General features: G+C 53.0%; 1 protein-coding gene across 5 annotated transcripts in view; it reads right to left on the bottom strand.

Moving 5' to 3' along the window:
* The window catches only part of ADAMTS10 (ADAM metallopeptidase with thrombospondin type 1 motif 10), a 64,501-nt gene that overhangs the window by 27,268 nt on the left and 18,447 nt on the right, over positions 1-18,786 (bottom strand). For 4 of the 5 annotated variants that reach the window (XM_062625200.1, XM_062625199.1, XM_062625197.1 and 1 more), the window contains 3 exons: positions 10,175-10,497; positions 4,415-4,779; positions 746-905 (listed from right to left, as the gene is read on the bottom strand). In XM_062625200.1, coding sequence (XP_062481184.1) covers positions 746-905; positions 4,415-4,779; positions 10,175-10,262 — 613 coding nt within the window. In that variant the 5' untranslated portion in view covers positions 10,263-10,497. Of the gene's footprint in view, positions 1-745; positions 906-4,414; positions 4,780-10,174; positions 10,498-10,922; positions 11,046-18,786 lie in introns of all 5 variants that reach the window. The other variant, XM_062625202.1, reaches the window with a different exon arrangement.

Here is an 18,786-nt window from a genome sequence, read left to right on the forward strand (position 1 = left end):
TGCGAGCTGGCCCCTCTGCAGGGATGGCATCTCCTCTCATCCTTACAGAGCCGGGGGAGCCTCTGTAAACTGAGGGAGCAGCATCCTGCGTGCGTGCAACATTTTGGGTAGATGGAGAAACCCTGCACATTCATAAGGGCTGGCAATTTCAGCCAAGCTCTGGGACCCTGCTAGCAAGGATGAGGACACAAGCAATAGGGAGAGGCCAGGGCAGCCCTGGGTGAGTAATTCATGGGCCTGTAAAAGCATAGAAAGGGGGTAAATGTGCAATTGCCACCCTCTATAAACGTCCCCCAGAGCCCACTGTGACTATCATCTCCCACATCCCACCCTACAAGGCATCTTTCCACCTGGTCTCTAACAGCAGCAGATGTTATCTCAACATGGACACAATCTTCAGAGACTGAAACCCAAAGAGAAGTCTCTGCTGAGCATGTGGAAGCTAGGATTTCTCAATACCTTGTCAATTGGCCAAATCTGGAAAGATTTTTCTTAAGAACAATAAGGGGCAGTTTTTTCTCTTCTATTCCATGCTCTACTTACAAATTTAAAAGCCCTGCTGTGAAGAGAGCACAAGAGCTTACCAAAGACCAGGCCACCAGAAATGCTTAACACGAGTAAAAGCAAATAGAGAAAACTGTCTTGAATGCAGGAGATAAATTTGGTTCTTTGCCATAGTGTGGACCTTCAAAGCCTGCTCTACCAGGACTGCACTGGGATGGATCGAGGATGGGTTGATGGGTACCTAGCACGCCACAGGCCGCATCCATGTGTGGGTACTGCAGAGACGACCGCTTGTACACGACGTGGGGGCTGCCCTTGCCCTCACTCCCTGTGCTGACGTTGGCTCCCGGGCTCAATGGCTCAATGAAATACTCCTCCTCATCTGCGACGATCACCCCATGCTGCAGAAGGAAAGAGACAAAAGGCAATGAAAGAGGTAGAGAGAGAACTGGGTGAGATATTGCTTCTTGGAAGGAGCTTTCTGTTGATTAACCACTGAGCTTCTGGGGACTGACAATTACTTTGGAGAATGTGATGGAATCCTTCATTTACGCACGAACACTGAACTACGTGAACCTACAGACCAGAGGAAACGGAGCCAGATGCTCGTGGATGCCCTGGGACATCTCTGTTCACTGAGGTCTTCTGGAAATCAGAGCCCTTCCTTGCAAAATTATGAATGAGTCGTTTCCTATTCCACCCCCTCAGTCCAATCAAGAGCTGTCTGTGGGATCCTAAATACCTTCGCGTAACAGCACAACTCAGCAGTGGGATCTCCCTTCTGTACTGTTCAACCTCACCAAAGAGCCTTGGAAGCAGCTCAGGATCATTACCACCAGCTGGGAAACTCAGGCACAGCGCTGCAGAGAAGTGCAGATGCTCAGAGGCTGTTGAGAAACACTGAATCTGGAAAACCTGAAGTCTGTTTAGCAGTGAGCAACCCGCAGAGGTCACAGTCTTTCTCTACAGCCTAAACCTGGTTTGTTGCCCTATAGGCACTGCCCTTTTCACACCACGTCAGGCAGATGATCTTGGGTTTGCCCCATTTGTTTCTTGTTCTCCTGATTTTATTATTCAACTGAATGAATCTCAGCTGCGAGGCCAGACTTTGCTCCCTGCGAATGGACCCACGGTGATGACTGGGCATCCCAGTGGGATGAGCAGCCAAACCCACCAGGTGCCTGCAGAATCTCTCCTCTGCGGCTGGTCCCATCCTCGTGGCAAGTTTTCCTTCTGCCTAAAAAGTCTGAGCAACCTGAAGAGTTTTTGGCAGCCCAACAGGGTACAAGTAGAAGCTCCATTGCTGTAAGAACTCCTGGCACTGAATCTCACCTAACTCCAAGAAATGTGGGTGTGCTACCAGCTGAACTTCACCAACCAGCAACCGAGGCACAGAAACACGCCTGACATCTCTCAAGCAGTATCCCAAAAGCCTGAGACCCACATTACCTGTGCACAAGCATAGCTCTAGGTGCAGCAACACCCACGTCCTGCCATCAGCTCTGCAGTAGTGCTGTCCTTTAGATGTCACAGCACTTTTCCATCTCTCCTCTATGCAAGGGGGACAGGAGGCCAGGACAGGGAGTGGGGAAGCAGGTCTCTAAAACATCTTGACATCCTCGCACGGAATACATCACCTGCGTAACAGCATCATTGCTGGGTGCTCATGCGGGAGAGCCCCTCCGGGGTGGATGCTGCCACCGCCATAGGTCTCTCGTCCTGTCCCTCCCTGCCATGGGAGCTGAATCGGGGCAGTGTGCGCACAGCGAAGTCCCCATCTCCAGAGTGCCGGGGGATTTCCTCCTGCACCGGGCTCTGTTGCTCTTGGCTGGGCTCCACCTCCTCCAGCACAAGCGAGGTACTGTGAGGTTAGCCTGGCGAGGGCTGTGGCGGAAAGCCGAGTGTCGGCCGGAGAAGCCAGCTGGCTGCCGGCTTTGTGGGATGGGGAGAAGGAGGTCACCACCGCCTTGGGGCAGAGCAGCGGGAGGGGAGAGCGCGTGCTGCCCCAAACCCATGTCCTGCTAGAAAAGGGCCGCTTGCGCTTAAACCCAGAGCATCTGCAGAGCGCAAGAGGCAGGAGGCTCCAGTGCCGGCCTCGCATCCTCGGCCATCACAGCAGCCTTAAAACTGCCCCATCACTGACCCCAAAGACCGAGCTCTGAGGTCCAGGCGCTGGACGTGACACAAGCCTGTTGAAAGGGGGCGGCGAGAAGCCCTTGGAGGGATCCCTGTGGTTTGTGGGGGAGCTAAACTGGATATCCTGTCTGTGATTCACCCAGGTCATCTGCAGAGCAAGGATGGTTTGTGCTATTAGCTTATGACCACAGTCAAAAGCGTGGCCGCATACTGCAATTCAGCTCTTCTATGTCCTCATATATACACACGAGCAGCTCAGCATCAGCCTCAGCAGCAGGGCCATGTGGCTTGCTCCAAGCTTTAATGCTCATGCTGACCTTCAGGAGGGCTTTTCAGGTGAACGCATGGTCACAAAGGGTTGAAAACCCTTTGAACTGTCCTTTGATGAGCTCTGACATAAGAGGTAAGAAAGTGGCATTTCTGTCCTAAAGTGGCCCCGCTGGCTGCTCACAATAACGGGTGTTTTGGAAAACGGACCGCTTTGCCCTTTGCTTCCAACACCTTAAACCTGGGTGACTTTCCCCCTGCTCAGCCTGAAGCACAGCATGGTGCACCCTCCATGGGAGGTAGAATCCCAGCCTGGTTTGGGTTGGAAGGGACCTTAAAGATCCTCCAGTTCCAACCCCCGCCACGGGCAGGGTCACCTTCCACTAGAGCAGCTTGCTCCAAGCCCCATCCAGAGCTAAGCACAGCCTGTGGACTGAATTATCCCAGCACAAGTGCTGCCGGGCCGTTGCTTGCCCTGGACTTGCTGCCTTCTGAAGTGGGAAGGCAGGCTAACGCCAGATCCCTTCCGAGCCAGCAGCATCCAGCTCCCCCTTCAGTGCTGTTGTGAACACCAACAAGTGTGGGACTTCAGAGTTTCCATATCTGAACAACGAGCTAACCAGGGAACCAAGAGTTTATGCAGCTCTGACTTTTGGCTGTGAGATAGAAACATTAGACTCCACGATATAATGAGTCAGATTCTCATTTCTGTTAATAACCCACAGCACTGTTCTGGCACTGTGATTTAGCAATAAATCAAATGTGAATTCATTCCCATTTGGAAGCTCTTCCACACTGCCAGAATACTGCTGTGAGGTGGGGCTGTAGCATAAATATGAATCTGGCCTACAGAGTCTTTTTGTACACGTTACCCCTCCAAGGGAGCCATCATCCCTGGGATTCACTAAAAGGGTATGTTTGCTCCATCCCTCCATCTGGCAGGTCATGAAATGAGCCTTGGGAGCCAGAAAAATCACAGAAAAATAAGGATGGAAATCCTTAGTGTATTCCCAGTGCTGGAATTGCTCATACCTGGAGTATTTCTGAGAGGCATTCATCTGACCTATTCTTAAAGATCTCCCATGATGTAGGAGCCACATACTCTCTAAGCAACCTACAGCTCAGCTATCCCTACCACTAATGTCTACCATTAAGTTTTCTTGATATTTAAAACCATGATGTCCAGTCTGTTCAGACATGCAAATTAAAAGATGTTAAGACATTCCAATTAAAATAAATGGAAAAATGCCCAGTGACTTTGGCAGAAACTGGACTACAAACGAAATACAGATCAGGAGCTCCTACAGGGTTGTGGCCTTCTTCACTCTCAGCTGACTTTTGATGCCATATTCTAGCTTGACACCAGCCCCATGCCTTTCCCACCACCATGGAACCCAAACCAGGTTTGCACTTCAATAGCGATGACCAAAGAGGCTACCATCAGCTCTGCTTTATGGGCATCTCTAGTTGTTACCAGTGCCCTTGACTGGGCAAAATCCAGACTCACCAGTCCATTGCAGTTGCTGATGGCGACCTTTGAGTTCAGGTACTGATCCTGCAAGTGTCCTGCGTAGTGGCAGTCTTCATGGAAATCATGCTGCCAGTCCACACCATCTCGCTTCCAGTATTCCACAGTGAAATGCTCAGCCAGCAGGTTGGAGTGCAGGGTCAGGTTGAGGAGGAACTGGGTTCGGTGGGCAGAGACTTTGTAGAAGACCTGCTGCTCAGATGGCTCGTAGGGCAAGGAGCCCAGGCTGCGCCGAGGACGTTGCTTCAACTGGCTTCTCACGTCAAAGGTGAGGAAGTCCCCGTTTTGGTCCACTTGGATGGGGAAGGCGATTTCATAGTGATCCAGGCTGGAGAGGAACTCCTCTGGGGAGGGAAAGCAAACAGAGCAGGAATGGCAATCTGCAGAGGGAGGCAGAGTAAAACACAGTGACTGCAGCACAACTGAGCCACAGGCACCACAAAGCAGTGAGATGGAGTCCTGACACAGAGGGTCATAGAATCCCAGAGTGGTTTGGGTTGGAAGGGACCTTAAAGCCCATCCAGCTCCAACCCCTTACCATGGGCAGGGACCCCTTCCACTGGAGCAGCTTGCTCCAAGCCCCTGTGTCCAACCTGGCCTTGAACACTGCCAGGGATGGGGCAGCCACAGCTTCTCTGGGCACCCTGTGCCAGCACCTCAGCACCCTCACAGGGAACAACTTCTTCCTTACGCTCTGTCCAGACTGCTGGATCCTTGGGGTATTCCCAAAGGCCTTAAGCCTTTCCCTGTCCTACCAATAAGCCTTGAGCCTATGGAGCATTATTTTCTCCTCTGCAGGTGATGGAGAGAAATGGACTGGTCCAAGGGGCCACTCAGTCCAAATCCTGGCTCTGATCCTGAACTATCCCTCATCTCTCCATCTCCACTGGGCAGAGGGAATCGAGGTTGTGCAGTCACAGTAGGAGGGTTATTTTAACCTGGATCCTTTCAGTAACAAAGCTAGCAATAAGGTCTCTTCAAAACAAGCTAGAATGAGCCTTGGGGCAAAAATAGCTCAGGAGAAGACAGTCTTGCTAAGGAATGGTGGTGTTCTTCAGCACATCTACAGCTGCCACATGGACCTGCTATCTCTGCTTTGATAACCTGCATAACAGCACAGCCTTCCCAATCACAGCTACATTAGGGCATTAGGTACTGAGCATCCTCCCAAGAGGCACAAAGGCAATGTCCTTGCAATGCCAGCCTTGCAACCAAAGTAAGAAAGAGGGTAACCAGAATTCCCCAGCTGAAAAGGCAGTGAGAAAAGAACTCAGACATCCTGACTCCCCAGCCAGGTCTCTATCTGTGACACCATCATCCCTGCACAGCTCACCAGGATGGTGTTCTTTATTGTATCAGCCTGGCTTAGCACCTTCTCTTGGGGCACTTGAGTATTTGAGCCTGTCTCGTCCCACTTAGGAAATGTGCTCTGACAAGGTCCCTGTTGAAAATGTCTGCCTGCCCTCACAAGCTAAAGCAACACTTTTGGCTGTCAAAGAAATTGGCACTCGACAGAAATGTCTCATTTTCCAAGCAAAATGTCACAGGGACTGCCAGATTGGAGCTGAGCGGAGGTCTAGATGTCTCTGACAGCCCTCAGTACCATGGGCTTCAGCAGAAGATGCATAAAATCATGCACTGGGCAGGCTAGCTCCTCTGATCACAGTGTGCTCTCCTGAGCCCCTCGTCACTGGAGGTTTGCTCATGGAGAAGGAGAGGATTTGTCCTCTTTTGACTCTGGAAGATTCTTACTGTGCTTTCCGCATCCTATTTGTAGTTGTTTCCTAAGCAAACAGGAGAGGCCAGGCTGCTCCAGGGTGGCTGCATTTCGCCTGGCTCCACACAGCACCCATCTTCAAAGCCTTCCCAGCCATCACAAACTTGGACTCCAAATTACACTCTTACCACATGGCAGCACTGGAAAGTTTCCTTTTCCCCTAGTGCGTTTTCCAACGTGGGAGCCTGACAGAGCGGTTTCCTTGGCCACCGGTAATGGGACAGTCCTTCCCACCAGCTGGGTTTAGGGGTTAGCTCCCATCCTTCCAAACCATAAGCACTTCTGGCACCCATCCCTTGTCTCCACAAGCCAGAAATAATTATTAGCCTTTTAACTTCCTGTGCTCCAGCTTCTCCTGCATCTCAGCGCCTCGCGTGTGATGCAGCCGGGCAAACAAGAGTGACTGCATCTAAGCAATGACCTCAGGCTTGGAAATATTTGCTATCGGAAGCGTCTTGTTTGTCTTCTTCCCTCTCTGCAGTCTTGCAAAACAGTGAATGGGAAGGAGGTTTGTGCATGCAGTGGTTACAAAGGGCTTGGGGCAGGGCTGCAGCCCCTGCTCCTGACCCATGGGGTACATCCAGGAGATTGAAGCCTGAGGGATGGGGTTGGGTGTGAGACCCTGCTTTTGTTGTAGTATCACTGTGCATCCTCTCAGGGATGGAAACTGAGGCAGAGGAAGAAAGATCAAAAAGCAGCTCCTTGCATTACATGAATGTTTTAGGAAGTGATTCTTTAAAGTGGGGATGCCACAAACAGAAACAATAATGAAGAGAGACTTTCAACACAAGGAAGAAGCCAGTGTCCTCATCCAGTGTTACAGCCAGCTCCTTCCCCTCCTCTAAACACGTGAAAGATTAGATTAGGTGCTAGGATATTAGGATCTTTTACTCCCTAACCCCCTGCACCCCACCCAACATCACAGATGTTCCCTAATTCCCTCATTTGCTCATCCCTCCCTTGGTCATGCTCCCTGTATTATAGGAGCTCCCAACAGCAAGAGCAGCACTCTTTGGCCTGCCTGCCTTCCTTCGGTTCAGAAAAGCCACCATGTGCCCTGTGACCCCTCAGCCACTTCATGCTGTATTAATAGCTCTTGGCCTGAAATGCACAGTACTGCACCCACCGTATCAGGAGGGTCTGCACTGGTGATAAGCAGCCTGGTGTTCCCAGAGCGCTGTCACACTGCTGTGGAAGAGATGCTATAAAAAGCCTTTCTCCAGGAAAACCTGCCCGTGGCTGTGTGGGACTGCGCAAGCTTGGACCACAAATGTCCCTGGAGAGAGCAAGGGAGAAAGCTGGGAAGCAGGAGGGAATGGGGTGCGGGGAGAAGTACCGAGCTGCCTGGTTCTGGTGGAAAGGGAGCACGCGTCTATAGGGACAGGGCTGGTACAGGAACAGAAAGAGCACAGGGGACACAGAGGAGCAAGCTGAACAAAAAGAAGAGAGGGAAGGTGAAAGTTGGAGGGGGAGGGATTTTGTTCTCTCCTTGTATCCTCACCACTGCCTCTCATTTACATTTACTCATTTACTCATTACTCATTTAAAGATGAAAAGGAAGCAGATGTTTGCTCCAGTCTTCTCACCAGAGCAAAGAGGAGCCTCAGCTGCAGTCCAGACACAGTTCCTAAGGGATGGCTGTGGAAAGCACAGTTCCTAAGGGATGGCTTCAGGCTGCCCTGGCATTATGGCAACATCACTACATCCTCCGAGGGTCCATTGGCTTACATGTGAATCGGGAACAGGGGGATCAGCCTCATCCTGATGCCCTATGAAATGGGGAACGTCTCATCTGTCAGCCACTAGAATTAAACTAAGGTGCAAGCACAAAACTTCTTTTTGCTCAAAGCCCATTCAGCAGCACGTTCAGCTGCTGTTCCCTGCACTGTTAAAGCCTGCAGCCTGAGCGTACACGTTACATCTGAATCTCATTACATCTCCGCTGGCTTGAAGAGGCCTTCAACACTGGGATGCTATTTCCCACCAAGATAATTACAGCTTATGACTGTGATACCTTAATCTTTTTCCTGCATAAAACAAATACACTGATCTGGAGTTGTGCACATGGGGCGTGTGAAACCTGCTCCATTGCTAACTGGAGCAAGGCACTTGGTCCAAATCAGTGCCTTGTTGAAAACACCAGCCTTTACCCTCCGTGCCTCCAACTGCTAAGAGGAGATAAGTGTTTGACCCTCTTGAAAGGGTGTTGTGAGGATTAGGCACTTGCTATCCCAGCAGCGTGGTGAAGTGTTGAGTAACATCAACAGCCTGACGCCAGCCGTTCTGCATGCAGGGAGCCTAAAAAAGTGCTCTGACAGCAAGAGGGGCCCATGGGGCAGCGTGACCCTTGGGACTGGACAGGGACTGGGGAGGGGACAGGCTGCAATCCCCAGCTTGATGCTGCCAAAGCACCATGCTCCCAGCAACGTCGTGGGCTGAGATTCATCCCCCAGACTGCCTCTGGGAGAGCACAAAGACATGACCTGTAAATGTGATGAGCCCTGGGCTTTAGAGCAAGGTGCATTCACAAACAGCACGGGGACTCATGCGTGAGGGAGGATCCGAGCTGCAGGGTGGAGGTGATCTGGCAGCGGTGTCCTCACCAGAGCATCGCTGCATGGCGAAGGCAGGGCACATGGAGGGAGGTGTGATCTGACGGGCATGGGAGGCCCAGAACAGCCACCCTAGGCACTGCCAGAGGCTTTGGCAAAAAGGACCAAAACCAGGGCTTGTTTCAGATTCAAGGAAATCTGCCTGTATAACCTTGCATGCTGCACAGCGCCGGCACAGCATGCAGCTCTGTGTCGGAATGCCTCTTGTTTCAGCCAGCGTGAGCTGGGCAGCATCCCACCTTTAGCAAGGAGACGCTGCTCAGACCCAGGACACCGCATGGCTTTTGGTTGCCTTTGTTCCTCTTTCCAGTTCTGCTTCACAAGACAACCCACAGCCACAGTAACTACAGCCTGATGGCGTTGCACTAATCACGAGCCTGGTACGCCGCTGACCTTGGCCCCGCTGCAATTAGTCTGGGCACATGTACTCTGTCACAACTACGGCTGTGTAAGCACACTGCTGAGGCTTTAACACCTTGCACAGATAAATGTCTAACTTCAGAGCTCTTTCTTCTAACCTCTGGTGCCTGATGGCAGTGCTCATACTGCCTCTGAAGAAAAGGTCACGAAAGCAAACTAGTATTAAGCAATTTAACTACACTGTGTTACCTGCCCGTGCTGTATTTGTACTCCAGGCTGGGCACAAGGCAGTTCTCACCTTCCAGTCCCTTCCTAACCTGGAATAAAATCACCTACAAAGGCACAAATCTACGTATAAGAGACCCACATTCTGCTTTCCTTGCAATCACTTGCATATAGGGCTCTGTATTTAAACACAAGGCCATCAGAAGCAGAGTCATACAGGACAGGTACAAAGCGCTTACACCTGAGCAGGTTTGAGCATTTACTAACGGCAGCGCCTCCAGGAAGGTGTGTGCAAACTAAACCTCCTCCAGCAGCACACATCTGATCAGACTCAGCTGGAGTATCTGTAATGCTCCATCAGCCACCTCCATCCCTGCACGTGCAGAGGACTCAGGCCCTCCTCAGAACAAAGCCTCTATTCATCCGAGGATGCGCCGCTCCACCCGAGTGGAAGAGGAGCTTCCTCTATTGCTGCCACATCTCCTTTGCTAAGCCTGTACGTGGCTCTCATCTTGCACAGACCTTATTGCTCGGAACTCAGCACAACATCCGAGAGCAAAACACATCCCTTCCTCCAGGACAAGGGAAAACACCTGCACATCCAGCAGCAGGAGCTCTGCTGCAGTGCAGGGAGCAGAGCAGAGCTCGAGGTGTCTCCACCTCGTCCTCAGCACAACATTACCCCAAGACCTCCCCGGGGCCAGCTTTAGGGTTCCTGCCAGCAGAGGTGAGTGGCTCCAGCTCCCATTCCCACTCAATTCCTACCTTGTGACTGGAACGTGTCACCGGGAAAGTTGCGCAGAGCCGCAGTGAAGATGACAGTCCACGTGAGAAGCCTCCAAGCTATGGCCATGGTTAGCGATGCTTGTCTCAGTGCAGGGAGTATTGTGCCAGCTGAAAGGGCGCTGTCCCAACATGTCTCTCCCTCGGCCACTGCTTATGTAGAGACAGGAGTCCTCGGTCCCTCCGCAGGCATCCTCGGCCGCTCCGTGCTCTCCCAAAGCAGCGAAGCCAACGGTGTCTTTGCCGTGTGCTGTGCGGGGTCAGCATGGGCTAGTGTGAGCCCCAGGTTCTCGGTGGCATTGCCCCTGTGAAGCAGAGAGTGGGGATGAGTGAGCAGGAAACGGGCAGAGGAGCAACAAAGGATGGAGGAGAAAGATACAAAGAAGAAAATGGTGAGCAGAGGGAATGAGGAAAGCCTTAGGTCTTGGAGAAAGGAAGAGTGAGATAGAAAGAAAGAAAGAAAGGGGAGAGAAAGAGGGAAGTGAACGCAACTGCTATTAACAGTTCACAGCATTGGAACGTCACGGTATCCTGCTACAGGGACACTGCACACCCGGGTGCTTCCCCGGGGAGAACCCTGCTCCCAGCACAGCCCCTGCACTGTTCTGGCAGCGGCACTAAAGGGCTGGTATACACCTTATTCCTGAGGAAAACAGCATCGAATAGATGGGCATCCTTTGTCAACACCCCCGAGGAAGTGCAAACCAAAGAGTGAGGTGGTCTCAGTTACCTGATCCCTTAAAGAAGAGCATGAAAGAAAAGCATTAGCAGGGTGGTAGCGAGCAGCAATCTAGAGATCCTCTCTCCTCCAGTTTCCCTGGCTTCAAAATACACTTTAATGACTGTCACTGCCCTGAAAGAAGAGCACTTGCTCTCAGAATGCATTGGCTAAACCTAAGAAAGTGGTTGAAAACAAAGGCCCCATTCAGTGAACTCACCCTTACCCTCAGCCCTATCCACAAATGGATCGTGAGATCCCAATTGTATTTGTGATTTAAAATGATTCGCTAATTGCTTCAGTGAAAGATTTTTGGCTCCCAGATAATTTCCACCCAGTCTGAGGCCATTACACAAAATTCACATAGCGCTGGAGAGCTGCATAAAGCCTGTGGGTTTTGTTTCCATCCAGCGACTCGATGACGTCTGCAATGAATACGGCGCATACCTAACCACCACCCAGAGAATCCCAAATATCTGAGCAGTGATGCTCTGCTCCAGAGCAGCTCGGCAGCAAAATGCAAGTGTTCTTGCAAAGGCCACAGATACCGAAGCCTGACATCAGACCAGAGACACAGCTACAACTCACAGATGGTCCAGAACAGGGTGAGGAACAGCGGGACAGAAGCTCCTGAGCTGCTCGGCCGGAGACAGGAGGACAATGCTCTTTGCAAAGGTGTCAATAGCTATGGCATGTGTGTGGTCCTCGTCCCAGTAAGGAAGCACTTGGAATAACGCTGTTAACCCTTGCTTCTCTCTGCTCTTCTGTGTTTTAAATAGCAAAGACTACTGGCTAGAACACAGGGCAGGAGAGCATGGTTCCTTCTCTGGTCGCCCCGTGTCCTATTGGGAGTCTGCAATTTACTTCAACTTCTGTTTTCCCATCTGTACCATGCAGTTAATGTTATTTGTGCTGCGGGGGTTTGGAATAACACCCATTCCAGCATGAGACTACATAGGTGAGGTAAAAGAAGAATCACTGAACCATGGAATGCTTTGGGTTGGAAGGGACCTTAAAGCCCATCCAGCTCCAACCCCTGCCACGGGCAGGGACCCCTTCCACTGGAGCAGCTTGCTCCAAGCCCCTGTGTCCAACCTGGCCTTGAACACTGCCAGGGATGGGGCAGCCACAGCTTCTCTGGGCACCCTGTGCCAGCGCCTCAGCACCCTCACAGGGAAGAGCTTCTGCCTAAGAGCTCATCTCATTCTCCCCTTTGGCAGGTTCAAGCCATTCCCCTTGGCCTGTCCCTACAGACCCTTGTCGAAAGTCCTTTTGTAAAATGTAAAGATGCTGAGAGGACCAACCACGCACCCTTAAATCACAATCTGGAGCTCTGTATTTTAAATGTTAAGATTTTTAACTGCTTATTTACAACTAAAAACGGCCAAAGACCACAGTGAGGCCTGGGGCTGGTCTCCCCAGTCACTTCTGGTGCCACTTGCCAGGTAATTTTTGTGCAAAGCACAGACACAGCACCCATGATAGTGGCCTCAAAGACTGCGAGGATAAACTGCCTGATGGGTGAAAAGCTGTCTATAGCTCATCTCGGGCTGCTCCAGTCACCCACAACAGGTAAAGGGAAGCAGGCAGTGGAGACAAGAGGGATGGGCAGGAATTCTGCCTTCTTCCACCACAACACAAGGATGCCGAGGGTTGGTCCATGAGACCATGTTCACCTGGTGGCAGCATCCTTTGGAGCATCACCCACCGGATGCAGCATCGAGAGGGCAAAGGCAGGGCCATGGCAACGCACGGCCAAGTGCTGGGGATGCTGCAGGCTGCTCTGTGCCTGCTCCCTGCTGGGTTGTGGGAAGTGAACTGGAAAAGGGAGAAGGCAAAGCAAAAGCCGGGAATGCTGCGGCCCTAAGTCAGCATTTTTCAGCATCTATTAAAGCTTGAGATTCCAGCTTTTAAATCCTGTCACGGCTCCAAGGTCTGTGGACAGAAAGCTGCTCAGCTGAAGCGTATTCCCTCCTGGGCTTCACACGACTGAGTTCTCTTGTTTTCCAGCTGTCGAACCTGCTTCCTCAAGGCTGTCGTTATTCCCTGTCCTTCCTCTGCCTCTCCGCGCCCCTGAGCTGCAGCAGCCGTGAGTGGTGCCCCCGTGTCCCCTCTGCCCTTCCCCTTCAGTCCTGGCTCCTCAGCATCCCCCGGAACAGGGGCCAGGGGGGGAGCTGCAGGCGCCAGGACCCCGGAGCCCCCAGCCTGGGGGCAGGAGCAGGAATTACAGCTGCGGAATTCCCATAAGCCAGGCTGGGGGAAGGGCCTCCAGGAAAACACGGCCCCTTCCAGCAGCGCTTCACTTCCGAGACCCCAACGAGCTCATGTCCCGCAGGAGAAGGAGCCGGCTCTCTCCTCTCTGCCACGGAGGAGCACGGGCTCTGCGGCTTCAATACAGAGAAACTTTTCCACCACCTCATTTGTCAGACTTTGCTCTCGGAGCAGCAGCAACCGGACAAGCCTAAGGAGCCCCATCCGCAGCGGGACACCGGGATGTCGCCGGTGGGGACGGAAGAGGGGCTGCGGGGAGGTCCGGGCCGTGGGGTGACCTCTCCGGTCTCGTGCCTCCCTCGCTTTGGGCTGCTTCCGATTTGCTCCTTCCCGAGGAATTCGTTGTCCTTGGCAGGCGCCCCGCTGACGCTCCCGCTCCCCGCGCCAAGGTGGCTTTCGCCGCGTGAACCCGTGGGCCGGGAAGAGGCGGCGGGATGAGGGGAATGGGGCCGGTGCCACCGGAGCCGATGGCGGCTTCGAGGTCGCCTCTTCCCGCACCAAGAAAAAACACGGGGAAAAGATGGGGCTGGGGGCTAGGATTCAAGCTGGAATAAAGCAAAAAGAGAAGAGAAAAAAGAAAAACAGATGACAACTGTTACTAATTTCAACATCGGGGCTGCAGACAGAATTCCCTGAAAGCCCGGCTTTTTGGCCGGGGAGGCAGCTTTATGGGAAGGTAATAGGAAGCAGATGGGCTCTGCTCGGGGCCAAGAGGAAGGTTCAAGGTGCCTCCTAGTGCAGAGAAAAGGAATTTAACTGCTTTTAAAGATGCAGGGCCCGGCAGCTTCCAGGTTTCTCATCCAACTTTTGCAAATTATGAGCTCAGGTGTCCTTTTCCCTTCTTTGAGAGGGAGAAATAAACACAAACACAGATTTCTGCTTCCAGCTTGCCCCAGTGGGAGGAAATACTTGCAGCATCCCCCCTGCAGCCCCCGGCCCTTCCACTGACACCTTCCTGACATGCAGTGCCTGTGAGCAGCGAGAGCAAAGCAGAGGGAGCAGAGCAGAGCATCCCATGGCCTCACTGCTTCACCCTCAACAGCATTTCTGGGCTGTGCTGTTGGCTATGGCATTAATGAATGGATGAAAGCCAGCAGCCCCCATGGTTACTTCTTGTTCCTCTGTAAAAGGGGCCATAGCTCTTCATAACCACATTGGGGTTATCACCATGCCACGGCCCACAGCTTAGCCAGCATTGGTTCTGGCTCCCTCATCACCCTGCCAATGGGCTGAGCAGCACTTCAGACCCCGCAGCTACATGGCCATTGTACACACAACAACAAAGGGAGTTTTGCTCTTCATCCACTGCAGTATGAAAGTGTCCCACCAGTTCTGAAGTTATCACTGGGGGAAGAGCTGCAAGCACACAGCTTGCCCCATGAGCATCACAATCTTTGCTAAATAGGGGGAGCACTGCAGGGTGCTGGGATCTATGGCTCATGCCAGTGTTACAGAGAGGCACTTGGCAGCAGCATCACCACCACCCTCATGGAACCCCTGCTCTGCACAGCTGGCTCTTACCTACCTCCTGTTCTCACAGCTGCCCACCACATCCACACTGCAGACCTCACAGTGCCTGTAGCTCATGGATGCTCAGCCTAAAGTCACCATGTTTCCTGGGAGAACAGCCTCCTTCTTGCTGCTGCTGCTTCATGGAGGACCACAAGTTTTGACTGTAAACCCTTGGCTGAAATTTATGTCCCAAATCCTGCTGTAAGCATAACTCCTCTGCATGGCCTCCAGGGACTGCCCTGGTTTCAGCCCATGGTGCTGCACTCAGGTGACACTCAGAAAACCATCATGTACCTGGACTGCAGAGCAAGGAGACACCTTTGGACCACCAGCTCCATCTCCACCTCCCTGCGAGAGCTCACAAAAGCATGGGGGAAATTGCTTTATCAGGGGCTGGAACATCTTAAAAGCAAAGGCCCTGGGAGCTCCATGGCAGGGGGCTGGCACCGGATGGGCTTTAAGGTCCCTTCCCACCCAAACCACTCTGTGATTCTGACACTCTGACCTCCTTGACACTTCCCCCAAATCACTTCTCACCACTTCTACATCCCTCCTCCTCACCACCTTGACTGTGCACACCGGGGTAGGGCAATAGGCAGGTCTCTCCCTGTGAGCACTGCATTCCCAGTGCAGAGGGGGGTGCTGGCCTGATGCGCTTCCCTTGGGTGATGGGCTGGGGTGATGGGTGCTCCATGCCTGCACAGTCACCACCATGGCAGGTTCCTGCACCTTCCTGAGGACAGAGCAAACAGCGCTGCTCCCCCGCCACGCTGCACCTCCTGCTTCCTGAGACCTTTCAGCAGGAGCCCATCCTGATATTCCCGACAAAGTATTCCACTGGACTGCTAAGCTGAAAACACGCTGAGGTGCAGATGGCAGAAGCCTCTTTGCAGCCATCCTGCCAGGACTTCCACTGGGAAGTCATTTCTCAGCTCTGGGGTAGCATTAAGGGTTAAACCCAGACAAATCAGCCTTAACTCAGCAGCAGCTCACTGCGAGGAGCATTGGCTGCAGCACGCAAAAAACGGGTTAAAGCCACAGGTCTGCAGAACTGAAAACAAGAGCTTGAACTGAGTCTGCTTTGCTGCTCCAAGCCTGGCCTCTCTGGGGGCACAGCAAGCAAGGAATTAGAAACACGTAGTTATCACTGTTCACCAGAAAACAGCAGCCTCCAGCCATGGGATGGTTCCTGCCTACACTGCTCTACAGCAACCCTTTAGGATCCTCTCGCCATCCCTCTGGCTGCTCCCGTTATCAAGCCCACGTTGGAGCACAGACAAGGGCTTTTGCCTTTTCCTTACCCACTGGCTGCAAGGGGGCCTTCAATACTTGCTGCAGCCCCTCTCTTGTAAGAGCTGTTTCATCTCATCCCAAGAGCAGCTCTTTACAGACACCCATTCCAGCGACTCCAGGGTCAAACTCAGTGTTTGCCTGGGGGACAGATGAGGCTTTTGCACTGTTAAAACAAGATCCAACCCTAGCCAAAGGCAACGTGGGAAATCCAGACTGATGCTGCCGGTCTGAACCCCAGAGGTGAAGGGTCTGGTCCTGGGTCTCCATCCCCCTGCTTGGTGCCCCGGGGTGAGCAGAGAACACCCTCGTTGCCTTCGGACCCCCGGCTCTGTGTTCCCTGCTTGCTGCCGCACTCCACATGGGCCCTGCTGTGCTGCAGCCGGGCACACCCTCCATCCCTTTGTACAAGCAAAGCTTCCCAGGGGTTTGGGCTCACTCCAGTACTGTGTGGGAGTAGCTTTTCTTTTTAAAACACGAGAACTGTTTTACAGTCAAGTCTATTCAGTGCAATCACGGTGAGGAAAGGACCGAATTACCCCCTTGCTCCTCCCCAGAATCCAGCAGGAGCTTTCATTTCACCAGCAAAAGGGGCAAAAGCAACCCATGGCATGCGAATGGAGAGCTGGGAGCACTGACCTCTCCCTGACTGCTTTGCTTTCTGGAAATCCTATCTGTCCGTTACATAAGGATCTGGCCCTATCTGGGGGTCACTGCATTTCCCCACGTGTGGTAAAATGCTCGGAGGTCCTCAACAGGAAAGCCAGAGAGAAGTGCCAGCTCATCTCATCATCAGGGAGGGGTGTTCTGCACGGGGCACTGCGAGCCCCAGGGCTGAGCCCAAATCCAGCTGCTGGACCAGCCAGCATCAGCCAGATGGAAAGTGGCTACTGAGAACCCAACAGCTCCCAGCCTTGGACTTCTTTTGCTTTAAGGAGATGACTCCACCAAGCAGGTCCACTTTCAGACAGGACTTATGCAATAGTTTGGAGCCGCTCCACGTGACCCAGACTTGCTGGCCCCCAGCCACCACGCTCCTTGCTGGCTCCAGCCACGCACAAACCAGCAGAGTCAAAAAGACAACCGAGAAGTCATTGACAGAAAGGGCATCTCCTACCATGCAGCGTCCCCGCCAACCACACGCATGCACAGTGCATGGAACTATGCACATGTCAACCACACGCATGCAGATCACGGCTGTGCACGTGGATACATGCTACCTGTATGAGGATAGAGGTTATCTGTATGAGGGTGCATACTACCTACAGCACGCCTGCGTTCGCTGCCCACACGCCCTCTGTGTGCCACCACACACCACTGATACCTGTGGATATGGCATGCACAAAGGCTGGGTTTGTATCTGGAATGTGTATTCCATGTCTGCCTAACTGCCTTCTGCCTTCATAAGACTACCCCTTCTCTCTGCTGGGTTCAGTGCAGCCAGCAGAGAATCCCCATCTCCTGGGTCTCTGCACCAGCACAGAGCAAGCCCCATTGCTCTGCAGTGCTCTGGATGCCAGGAAGCTGCCCCAGGCGCTGGGAAAGGCCCGGAGCACTCACATCTCACACCTCGGTGCAGGCGGGAAGCAGGCGCTGCCATCCGCATCCCGGGGGAGCTGGCTCCAGCGCCAGCCCTCCAGCAGTCTTTGTGCTTACACAACACAGCAACACAAGGCGCCCAGCCCCGGGGCTGCGTAAAGACAAACACCGTCCTGCGCCAGCACTGAGCTCCGCTCACCTGCAGAGCCGCCACCGGTGTTCTCCGGCAGGGATCCGGGCTGCCAAAGGGATGTGCTTTTTGTTCCAGCTCAGGCAGTGCCCCGTTTTACACAGTTAACAGCTTACAGGGACCTGCCACAGCTCCCACACCAAGTGTGGCACCCTAAATTTGACTCCTTCCTCAACCTGGCCTCCAGGCAGGGCCATACCCCATTCATCTGTAGGGCTGTATCCATGCTGGGACCATCCAACAAAGACGTGTCTGATCATTACACTGGAAGCGCTATGATGGAGAGCAGAGCCCCACTAAAGCCCTCTCATCGCCTGCCACACCACCTGCATCCATGGTACAACACAGGGTCTTATGCTGAAGCTGGAGTTGTAAGAGAACCCCACTGAGCCTTACAGGAAGAGCATCTCAGGGGACTCCTGTTACCCACAAGGGCTGTGAGAAGCACCATGGGGCCTGCAGTGAGCACAGAGATCAGCAGCTCCTTCTAGCACCACCACAGCACAGCATCCCCAGGCATAGCAGTGTTTAATGCTGCATCCAGCAACAGCACAGAGCTGCACAGGGGATGGGATCCACAGCACTGCCTGGCTCCACACCCATTGCTGATTTGGTCCTGCCAGGCTGAGTCGAAGTATAATTGAGGATTATAATCTCAGAACAGCACTAACCTTGACATGAGGTGAGGTCTGGATCACAAACCCCAGATTATCTCAGGGGTTACACACAGAAGTGCCTTGGAGGAAGCACAGTGAGCTGTGAGCAGGACCCTACAGCAGCAAAGTCAGTTTGGACCACGCTGTCCTCCCAGTAAATCAGAAACACGTCCTTTCAGGGAAGTGGCTGCATCATGGGGACACAGAGAAAGGGAGAGGAACCCTGGCTGGCCAAAGGGGTGGCTCATCCTGATCTGCTCTGCCTGCTTGGCTGTGTGCTTCCAGCACATCAGGACCAGGACTCCCTGCTGCAGAGGTGCAGGAAGCACCCAGCCTCCCAGGGCACCGAGAGCACAGTAACACAAATCCTGCCACCATCCCCACAGCCTCACCTCCCTCCAGCATCTCCCAGCCAGCA

Source organism: Pezoporus occidentalis, unplaced genomic scaffold (assembly GCF_034315485.1).
Source record: "Pezoporus occidentalis ecotype Australia unplaced genomic scaffold, CSIRO_AGI_Poc_V1 ctg278, whole genome shotgun sequence".
NCBI classification, from domain to species: domain Eukaryota; kingdom Metazoa; phylum Chordata; class Aves; order Psittaciformes; family Psittacidae; genus Pezoporus; species Pezoporus occidentalis.